The sequence below is a fragment of the Somniosus microcephalus genome, chromosome 6 (genome assembly GCF_052327205.1).
Source record: "Somniosus microcephalus isolate GS21.2 chromosome 6, FLI_Smic_1.0, whole genome shotgun sequence".
NCBI classification, from domain to species: Eukaryota; Metazoa; Chordata; class Chondrichthyes; order Squaliformes; family Somniosidae; genus Somniosus; species Somniosus microcephalus.
Window position 1 is genome coordinate 242,206,205 of NC_140992.1, and position 11,080 is coordinate 242,217,284.

An 11,080-nucleotide genomic window follows, 5' to 3' on the forward strand; every position below is an offset into this window, starting at 1 on the left:
TCCCAAGGTGCTTTATAGCCAATTAAGTGCTTTTTTTGAAGTGTAGTTGCTGTTGTAATGTAGGAAACACAGTAGCCAAATTGCACACAGCAAAATCCCACATACAGCAATGTAGTAATGACCAGATATCTTTTTGGAAAAAAGGTGTTGGTTGAGGGAGTATTGGCCAGGGCACTGGGGAGATCTCCTCTGCTCTTCTTCAAAACACCTACCCAACAAGTCAGACCCCAACGTCTCATACGAAAGACGACACTACCGACAGTGCAGCACTCCTCAGTACTGCACTGGGTCAGCCTAGATATTGTCCTCAAATTCTTGGAGTGGGACCAAGAGGCACAAGTGCCACCACCAAGCCATGCCCGACACTAACAATTTATCATACACATTACTGGTCAAAGAATCTTCAAGGTACTTTGTCTGACACTTGGCATGAATGTTTTCTGCATATATTTACTTCAGTGATCTCCCCCACCCCAAGAACAGGTCTAATGTCATTAATTTTGATTAGGTCAACCTTAGATTTTGAAACGGTTTTACACAAAAAAAAGTTTGGCACAACTTTTAAGATGAAGCAATCAACTAGACATCAGCATAAATCAAAAAACTCTTGGGGGGGAAAAAAGGATGAATCTGGGTAAACTAGCAAGTAAAATGTGGTTTTGCAATGAATTCAACGATTTTTTCCTGTTTAAAAAGACAAGCTATTTATTGAATAGTTCCAGATATTTTCTATTTTACTTCTTCTTCTCAACGTCCTGCTCTGCTGCTTCCTTCGCTCTCTTCGCACGGATTCCAAACAAACGGGCATTGGCACGGGCCATACAGAGACTGGCAAAGGCCTTGAAATTCTTCTCATCCTCAGAGATCATCCGGGCCTTCTCTCTTTTGTACATCTGGAAGGAAAACCGTTGTCCATAAATAGTTTGTACACACAAGCTTACAAGAAACTTATAACAAGGTTAGAACTTGAGTTCTCATATTCAAGGGCAACAGAGCCATGATGTGCCAACATAATGCACCCAAATTATCACATTTCCAAAGAATCCAAGATGAGAATATAGTAGTAAAATCCATTTGACAGAACTGCAGGTTCTCTCCTTCAGTTCCCAATTAATGTTTGCTGCAGATTCCCTAAAAAAGGGGACGGTTAACCACTTCCCAGCTGATGCCCATCTGAACCAGTAAGTAAAGGGAACCCAAGCAGAAAATTTCTCTGAATTTCTTCTTTTGGAAATAACCTTGGATGTCCAGCTGAGAATCTTAAAAGGACAACCCACATCTCAGCACTTTCACGTCCAATTACCATATAAAAAGAGGTCATGCAATTAGGATCGCCTCAACTTTATAGCTTTAATGAATACATCTTCACGTTTACACATTTAAGTAAATGTCAGTCTGGACTAAACCAACTAAGAAAAGAATGAGCTTTTATATATAGTGTCTTTCATGTCCTTAAAATGTCCCAAAGCGCTTTACAGCCATGAAGTACTGGCGAAGTATCGTCACCTTGTAATGTAGGGAAACGTGGTAACCAATTAAGCGCAGCAAGTTCCCACAAACAGCAATAAGATGTTTGATATAAAAACAGAAAATGCTGGAAATACTCAGCAGGTCAAGCAGCATCTGTGGAGAGAGAAACAGATTTAACGTTTCAGGTCAATGACCTTTCAACCGGAAACGTTAACTTGGTTTCTCTCTCCACAGATGCTGCCTAACCGGCTGAGTATTTCCAGCATTTTCGGTTTTTAACAGGAAACTTTGGTTTATCCGGAGGTTAACTGTCCGGAATGCTCGAGCCATCGGCAAAATTCAGGAGTCGGTTCAGTAAGTTTTTTTTCTTTTCGGTGCTTTTTTCCCCCCCACCAGTCAGGCTCTGCAAGGTCTAGCTAAAGCTGTTGCTTAGCTACAGAGACGCTTGCAAGCTACGGCCGACTGTTTAGAAGCTGTTGCTAAGCAACAGGGTTTGTTGCTAGATACGGAGCTCAAACATTAGCGCTGGTTTGTCCAGCAGTTTTGATGGGACAACAGCTCGGTCCCGTCGGTGCCGGATATCACAAAGTTTCCTGTATTTCAGATTTCCAGCATCCGCAGTATTTTGCTTTTGTACATGTTTTTGATCTTGGTTTGTTGATGAATGTTGGCTAGAACATCAAGGGGAACGCTCCTGCTCTTCTCTGAAATGGAATCTTTTACATCCACCCGATAGCCCACTCAGCCAAAAGACACTGCACCTCTAACAGTCAGCACATGCTCAGCCTCGAATAGATGCTCAAGTCTTGAGTGGGGCTTGAACCCACCATCTCTGACTCATGGTTGACAATTAGTTTAAACTTAATCATTAAGAAAGCAAATATTTAAAAAAGTTACTCACATTCTTGATTGGCATGACTGGTCCAGCTAGCTGAGTTGCCACCTTAATTTCTTCAGCCTGTAGAAGAGATCAGCATTAACAATATAGCATTAAACAAACCCAAAGACTTTAAATTAAAAGACACTAAATTAGCAAAAAATATAAACACAGATAGTAAGAGTTTTTATAGTTATATAAAAAGAAAAAGGGTGGCTAAAGTAAATGTTGGTCCCTTAGAGGATGAGACCGGGAAATTAATGGTGGGAAATATGGAGATGGCAAAAACACTGAATGAATATTTTACATCAGTCTTTACAGTAGAAGACACTAAGAATATCCCAACACTGGACAAATGGGGCTAAAGGGGGGGGGGGGGGGGGGGGGGGAGGAGCTAAACACGATCAAAATCACGAAGGAAGTGGTACTCGGTAAAATAATGGGACTCAAGGCGGATAAATCACCTGGACCTGATGGCTTACATCCTAGGGTCTTGAGGGAAGTGGCGGTAGGGATTGTGGATGCATTGGTAATAATTTTCCAAAACTCCCTGGACTCGGCAATGGTCCCGGCAGACTGGAAAACTGCTAATGTAACACCCTTATTTAAAAAGGGCAGTAGACAGAAGGCTGGAAACTATAGCCTAACATCTGTGGTAGGTAACATTTTGGAGTCCATTATTAAGGAGACAGTAACAGGACATTTGGATAATCATAATTTAATAGGACAAAGTCAGCATGGTTTTATGAAGGGGAAGTCATGTTTGACAAATTTGCTGGAGTTCTTTGAGGAAGTAACGTATAGGGTGGATAAAGGGGAACCAGTGGACGTAGTGTATTTAGACTTCCAAAAGGCATTTGACAAGGTGCCACACAAAAGATTATTGCTTAAGATAAAAAATCACAGGATTGGGGATAATATTCTGGCATGGATAGAGGATTGGCTATCTAACAGAAGGCAGAGAGTTGGGATAAATGGTTCATTCTCAGACTGGCAATCAGTAACTAGTGGTGTTCCGCAGGGGTCAGTGCTGGGTCCCCAACTCTTTACAATCTATATTAACGATTTGGAGGAGGGGGCCGAGTGTAACATATCAAAGTTTGCAGATGATACTAAAATGGGGGGGAAAAGTAGTGAGTGAGGAGGACATAAAAAACCTTCAAGGGGACATAGACAGGCTAAGTGGGCAGAGATTTGGCAGATGGAATACAATACTGGAAAGTGTGAGGTTATGCACTTTGGCAGGAAAAATCGTAGAGCAAGTTATTATCTTAATGGCAAGAAACTGGAAAGTACTGAAGTACAAAGGGATCTGGGGGTCCTGGTGCACGAAACTCAAAAGGTTAGTATGCAGGTGCAGCAAGTGATTAAGAAGGCCAATGGAATGTTGGCTTTCATTGCTAGGGGGATAGAATATAAAAATAGGGAGGTATTGCTTCAGTTGTACAAGGTATTGGTGAGACCGCACCTGGAATACTGCGTACAGTTTTGGTGTCTATACTTAAGAAAGGACATACTTGCTCTCGAGTCAGTACAAAGAAGGTTCACTCGGTTAATCCCGGGGATGAGGGGATGGACATATGAGGAGAGGTTGAGTAGATTGGGACTCTACTCATTGGAGTTCAGAAGAATGAGGGGCGATCTTATTGAAACATATAAGATTGTGAAGGGGTTGGATCGGGTGGATGCAGGGAGGATGTTCCAGATGATGGGTGAAACTAGAACTAGGGGGCATAGTCTTAGAATAAGGGGCTGCTCTTTCAAAACTGAGATGAGGAGGAACTACTTCACTCAGAGGGTGGTAGGTCCATGGAGTATGCTGCCCCAAAAAGCTGTAGAAGCTACATCATTACATAAATTTAAAACAGAAATAGACAGTTTCATAGAAGAAAAGGGAATTAAGGGTTATGGGGAGCAGGCAGGAATTTGGACATGAGTCTAGGTTCGGATTGGTCATGGCCCTGTGGTTAGCGGAGCGGGCCCAGGGGCCGTGTAGCCTGATCCTGCTCCTATTTCGTGTGTCTAATTCTGTTAGATGCAGGAGATGGTTCTGTGATAGTGGATTGGCGGTTAGGATCAGATCAGCCATGATCTTATTGAATGGCGGAGCAGGCTCGAGGGGCCGATTGGCCTACTCCTGCTCCTATTTCTTATGTTCTTATCATCAGATGGAACACCACTCAACAAGTCGTCAATGACAGAGATTCTGGAGAAAGTGTCATTGTTTGAATGTTGCAAAAGGACATTAATAACTCAGCCCTTGTGACAAAGCCAAGCGTTTGTTAAAGACCAGGGATTTAATTTACCAAAAAAGCACTTCTTTACATATACTGGCAGTGATTTATAATTTACTATCATCTCTGATCTTAATTTCAGAGCCAAAGATTGGTTTCAAGAAGGCACAGACATCTGTTTGGTTGCCTGCTTCCTCCATCCCCTCCTCTAAACCTCTCTTGTAACCGGTCCCAACCTCCAATACTCTTATTATCTTTTCTATAGGAAATCAACCCCAGCATGCCAAAACCATAGCCCCCTCTGACAAAGATCCTTAAATGCATCAAAGTCAAATTACCCAGTCAGCTTTCCCACCCGATCGGTCTCAAAGCCCTCCCCTATTGACTTCTGATCTGGTCAAGTTACAAGTTAGTTTCCACTATTGCAAAATTCCATTCTCCTCCTCAAATGTACCCCATGGAAACATGTCCACCTCCACGTTACTGCTGCCTCATGGTTCTATTACTACCTGTCCCAGCCCAGCAGGATGTTGCAACCTGTTTCACCACCCATGCCCGCAGTGTTCCAGGACTCCACTCTGCTGCCTCCTCCTAAACATTATCCAGGCACTATCAGTCAACATCCTCTACAAGCAGTGTGGACTTCCACACATGCACATCCAACCTTCTGCTACAACCAGGAACTCCAGAACTGTTGAAATGCTACATTAAAATTCATACTATTTGTAAAGCATCTGCAGGGTTAAATAATGCATCTCAAAAGGAATGTAATTAGCAAGTTATTTAGAAATTTAAGCTTTTACTCATAGCACAGCTTTTTACAAAGTCATGCTATTTCAGACTGAAAATATCAAATAAAAACATCTTCTAAACTAATAGCACTTTAAAATAGTACCCCATTAACATGGGTACAAACAAGATCCCCTGATGGTCCAGCAAGTTTAATCCACTAACACCCACACAGATCAACGGTTCAACATTGATCCTCAGTCTGTGCTGTGTTGATCACAGCCGAGATTAATATGGCCCCTCTTAGAAGTATGCAGAGGACCAGACTTAGCAATGATGACCTGAGACAGCTAAACTGCCTGCAGACAGTATCTAAGCTTACACCTAGCCACCCGAGCAAAGTACTCATGGAAGGCCGCATCTAAAGTGAGTCAACGTCTTCAAAAGGGAAAGATTTGGCATGGATTTTTTATTTTATTTTTAAAAACACATAAAATTGGACACTTCCTTTATTACAATATAAAATCCTAATAAATTTCAAGTGTAACACTTGGCTTGCCTGGATGCACATTTATCCAATTGTCTCAGTTTAGACTTATATTCCAGAATAACTCGTTTTTAAATACCATTTAAGAAACAGTGGTCCTCGGAATTATCCCCCAGAATTTCAGTTAGAACATTTTATTTCAGACCATTTTGTCCCATCAAACATATTAATTGAATACTTACAGAGGAATCTCCCTTCTTGGGTACCGAAGCCTTTCTTGGGAAGATGATTAGCTTAGAGCGATATTCCTTCAGACGTTGAACATTACACTGAATAGATTCAGTCGACTTGTTGCGGCGCCTGTGATCAACAGCAATGCCAATAGTACGTGCCACCCTCCTGTTAATGCCTGCTGCCTATTGTTGACACCAAAAGAAAATTAATGTATTTACTTTAATGGGATGGAGAAAAAAGCAGACGCAGAAACAAAGTATAACAAAGAAAGGCCATGGTCCAGATGGAAAAGGTTCAAAAGGCCAATGACAAAGATTCCATCATATGACTATGGTAAACAATTAGAACTCCGTTGTCAGTCAATTAAAAAAAAATTCCAATCTCAGGAACACATGAATGCATCAGTAATCAACGCAAATTAATATTTAATATTACATTAGATTTAGGTCCTTTTTTTTTTTTTTTAAAAACATGCAATCTAAACTCAGTGAATTTCTTCCATCAGTACTTCTTAAATTAACCTACACTTCTGTTTTGGGAACTTTGGCTAGCATCTTTTATACTGAATGATTGCCCAATTACCCAATATTTCAAATGGAATAAATTCCAATTTCCTCCTCCTGAACAGCCTTCAAGATAGCCTGACTTCCTGAGCCTTTCCCACAACTAAAACCGTCCTAACCAAAAAATCAAAATCAAGCCATTGCCGTTGGTCCCCGTCACAAACTCTGTTCCCTAGCCACCAACTCCATCCCTCTCTCTGGCAACTGTGAGGCTGAACGAGACTGTACGCAACCTTGGTATCATATCTGACCCCGCAAGGAGCTTCCGACCACATAGCTGCGCCATCACCAAGACTGCCTATTTCCACCTCCAACATTGTCCAACTCCACCCCTACCTCAGCATATTTGCTGCTGAAACCCTCATCCAAGCCTTTGTTACCTCTAGACCGGACAATTCCAACACACTCCTGGCCAGCCTCCCACTTTCTACCCTCCGTAAATTTGAGGTCATCCAAAACTCTGCCGCCCATGTCCTAACTCGCACTAAGTTCACCCATCACCCCTATGCTCGCTGACGTACATTGGCTCCCAGTTAAGCAACACCATGATTTTAAAATTTTCATCCTTATTTTCAAATCCTTCCATGGCCTTGCCCCATCCCATCTCTAATCTTCTCCAGCCCTACAACCCCCGAGATATTTGCACTCCTCCAATTCGGCTTTCTTGAGCAACTCCGATTTTAAAATCGCTCCACCACTGGCGGCCATACGTCCATCTGCCATGGCCACAGGCTCTGTAATTCCCTTCCTAAACACCTCTCCACTTCTTTTTCCTCCTTTAGCATGCTCCTTAAAACCTACCTCTTAGCTGTCCGAATATCTCCTTAGGAGGGTCAGCGTCCTATTTTGTTTGATAACGCTCCTGTAAAGTGCCAGGGGATGTTTTACTACATTAAAAAGGTGCTATATAAATACAAGTTGTTGTGACTGTGGTGTTATCTATATCTTTCCTTGTCCCCTCTGCACCATTTGACATGGCTGATCACACGATGATCTAACATCTGTACTCCATGAGGCTATCTTTGCTTGGTTCCACTATTGCCTATCTGATAGATTATCTCTAGCAAGGGCTTCTCTTCCCACCTCAACACTGTCACCGCCAGAACCCCCCAAAAACTGAATGGGAAATAAAATGTTCTGCTTGTTCAAGGGTTGGGTTTTATATTCAATGCACTGTTTCTACTTTCCATGCCTATACAGTAATTTTTATGCAAAAATAATGATAGTTACCTTTAGCTCCTCCAGGCTGAAACCTCGTCCAGCACGTACTTTAGTGTGATATCTGACAGTGGGACACCTAACAACTGGTCGAAGGGGGCCAGCAACTGGACGTGGAGCAATGCGGCGTGCTTTAACTTGTCGTGCCTTACGTCTGTCAACAGATAACATTAGAAAGTTATCTTACAACTTTGCCAATCACAACTAAATAAAAGCAAGACACCAGATAATGCAAAATGGGCATTTTAATCAACAGTAAAGTCAGATAGCCAATGTGCAATACTTAGTTTCTAGGTAGCAACTGCATGTCAATAGAGTCCAGCTGGAGAAAGCAACTGGTTAGTGCCTATTACCTGCATCAGTTACAGCACTGGTTTTAAACTAAGATCTGCTAGCTCCAAAGGCCAACAAGAAGTTCCAATTTCAGACTATTTGATTCCAGGCTCGACATACAATGTGGTCTTGGCTTTCCTGGTGTAATTCCCCACAGGCCGATTTGGGAAGCGGGGGGGGAGAAAAGAGGAAGAAGTCATGACTGGAAGCCAACTCTTACAACCAATTTGGAGCAGCACTGAAGGTGGTGAGAGAGAAAATCTTTTCAGAAGAACTCAAAGTTTAAAATGTATTGCAGTAGCAACGCAATTCTGATCAATTTTAATACTACAAGGAGGTAGAATTAGAGATCTCTGGTGAATCTTTCTAAATGGACATTTTAAAACAGAAAAATTTGGAGCAGTTCACAGTCATCAGCAAAAAGGGTTCAACGGTATTCATCAATGACGTACAGAGATTCCGGAGAAATTGTCATCATCTGACTGTGGAAAGCTAATAAAATGATCCAGTAGTACTGTAGTCAGTCAAATCTCTTCATTTACTACCCCAATTTTAGTAGATGTACAAATCAATTTGTAGTTGCTTTACAGTAGCATAACAACTGATTCCTCCAAAGTCAACCCTGGCAATACCACCGAATTTAAGTTCTCAGCATTGAGTTATATACCTGCGGATTTTTCTGGCTGGCTGGTTGAACCAAGTACGGACTCTCTTCTGCCAGTCCTTGTGGAAATGAGGGTTCAGAATCATTCCATTCCGACTTGGGGCCATGGCTGCTTATTGAAGGGCTGAAGCAACCCTGTAACAGCAAGTGAACATCAATAAAATGCAGCAAGTAATTAAATATTACAACTGATTTAATGCCACAATTACAAATCATTTAATTTTGTAAGCAACCCCTCAGTTATTTTCTAGCAAATTACCTAGCACTATAAAAAGGAAGAGGCTGACAATTCATATGAATTCTCGAACATTGTACGATTAGAAAAGGCAAATCCCTCCGTTACCCCACAAAATAGTAGTAACAGACATCTGACCTTAGCACGCTGTGACAATCAGAAAAATGCGCTTAAACACTAACGATTGCAGACAGCGAGAGCCAAATCAACAAATAAACGCCCTCAACCTGACGTTAATCGTGTTGAATGTCATCGAACAAAACGCAGACTATTCTTCGGATTATTCCCTCTTTTTTTGAAGTGCAGTGCATGCCGTGGGCAACGAAATAGAAGCAGAGAAAGCTCATGTACCAACTCAGCGTTTCAACAACCACTCAGATTGGAACAAGCGCTAATTTACAACTTCTCGCCACAACCTAAAGCCTCGGGTCGTAGCTCGCGACATGCCGCCCATTCAGTAGCAGACCGCGACCCATTACAACTCGAAGCAGCCGGTTTTGCGCCATTTGCTGCAGAACTCCGAAACCACGCCGACACATGATTTGTACAACTTGAAGCTTACAAGATCTGCCTCCTCGATCTTAGGCCTCGATAATCCCAGCACGAAAAGCAGAGCCCAACCATTCAGGTTTAGCGACATTTTTCTTTCGAAATGGTCACGGATATCGAGAGTCTGTTCTTTCCCGTTTTACTCAGTATTAATTCATCACACGTTTACTCAAGTAAACACACGGATGAAGTCAGATTTTATCCGCGCTCTCTCCCAAAACGTACCGTCAAGAAGAAAATGGCCGAAGGAAAAGAATGAATCGATACTCGGAATGCTGGGATATGTACACAAGTACAAAGATTAGCCAATCAGTGCAGCGGAAGCCGGCCTGTGCTTTTTGCCCCGCACAAAGATGGCGCACCCGACAAGCGTGATCTGCTGGAAAATGGTGATCTTATACCTTGTACACGTTTTAAACAATTGTTAAAGTTTTAAATGCAATTTGTAAGGAATTAAAAATGAGAAGCAATTGCAAGACTTTCTAAAGTCTACTGAACATTTCTAGTCACGAGTTCAGTTATGAGTTAAAGCAGTAAGTTTGTGTGACTTGCTTCGTGATCCGGAAGGGGGTCAAAATCCGTTTTTAAGTCTCATCGCTATCTAAAATAGTAGAATGTGTATTTGATTGATCTACGTCTAGGTTAGCACGGCGATCTATCAGAACGGAGTTTTGAATAGTTGCAAAGAATTATATAAAATCTACAGCACAGAACTACCCAGTACTCCCAAGTGAGGTCCAAACAAGGTGATACATCGTTATATTATTACATCGTTAAATGGAACTACTTGTTACATCGTTATATGGAACTACTTTGGTTAGTGTATTTATATTGCTATGTGGCACACTATGAAAGGCAGTGCAAGGTCGGACATCTTGTATCATTCTGTACCATGTGGCAGCAACATCATAAAAGCAAGAATACAACTGAGTAAAAGTCGTAAACTAAAATGAGTTAAAAGTGTCTGTATTACATAGTAATAAGAACACAAGGAGATACAACATGGTGGCAGCGGTATAAGTGAGTACAACTTGTGCCATATGAACTACGAATAAGACGAAAAGTGAATATATGAGCTGATCGTGAGTGCCGGTGTCTGCGGTGATTGAGTGTGAATCGTACGGGCAACTAAGATGGCGGCCGAAGAGGAAAAGGAAAACCCTGCGACAATCTTTGAGAAATTCAGCAACCATCTAGAGCCTAAATCCAATCACCGTATACACAGATACAAATTCCAGAGTCTAAGACAGGAACCCGGTGAAACAGCTGACAATTTCCTGACAAGGCTGAGAAATGAAGCCAACAAGTGTGCATTTAAGGAAATGGAGGAAAGGCTTGTGGACCAGCTGATATGGGGGTCAGTGCATGCAGAGGTACAAAAAGCCCTGATAGGGAAAGAAAAGCTCGAAATAACAGAGGCTATAGATACTGCGAGAGCTCATGAAGCCATGAAGCAGCAAATGAGAACGCTGATTTCTCAAACGGCT

General features: G+C 41.9%; 1 protein-coding gene and 1 non-coding gene across 3 annotated transcripts; both read right to left on the reverse strand.

Moving 5' to 3' along the window:
- Positions 1-677: 677 nt before the first annotated feature.
- On the reverse strand, positions 678-9,914 carry rpl13 (ribosomal protein L13). Of its 2 annotated transcripts, none has more exons than XM_085991648.1 (6): positions 9,819-9,914; positions 8,813-8,944; positions 7,825-7,966; positions 6,040-6,213; positions 2,372-2,428; positions 678-893 (listed from the first exon to the last, which is right to left on the reverse strand). In XM_085991648.1, exons 2-6 carry the CDS (start codon positions 8,914-8,916, stop codon positions 735-737), a joined length of 636 nt encoding a protein of 211 aa, XP_085847774.1. In that variant the 5' UTR covers positions 8,917-8,944; positions 9,819-9,914; the 3' UTR covers positions 678-734. The 2 variants fall into 2 exon arrangements, with proteins under 2 accessions (XP_085847774.1, XP_085847775.1); XM_085991649.1 differs by lacking the exon at positions 9,819-9,914 and adding an exon at positions 9,607-9,745.
- Positions 8,542-8,622, reverse strand: LOC147116582 (small nucleolar RNA MBII-202). Its single transcript, XR_015078891.1, has one exon. It is a non-coding gene; the product is annotated as a small nucleolar RNA MBII-202 (small nucleolar RNA).
- Positions 9,915-11,080: the final 1,166 nt, after the last annotated feature.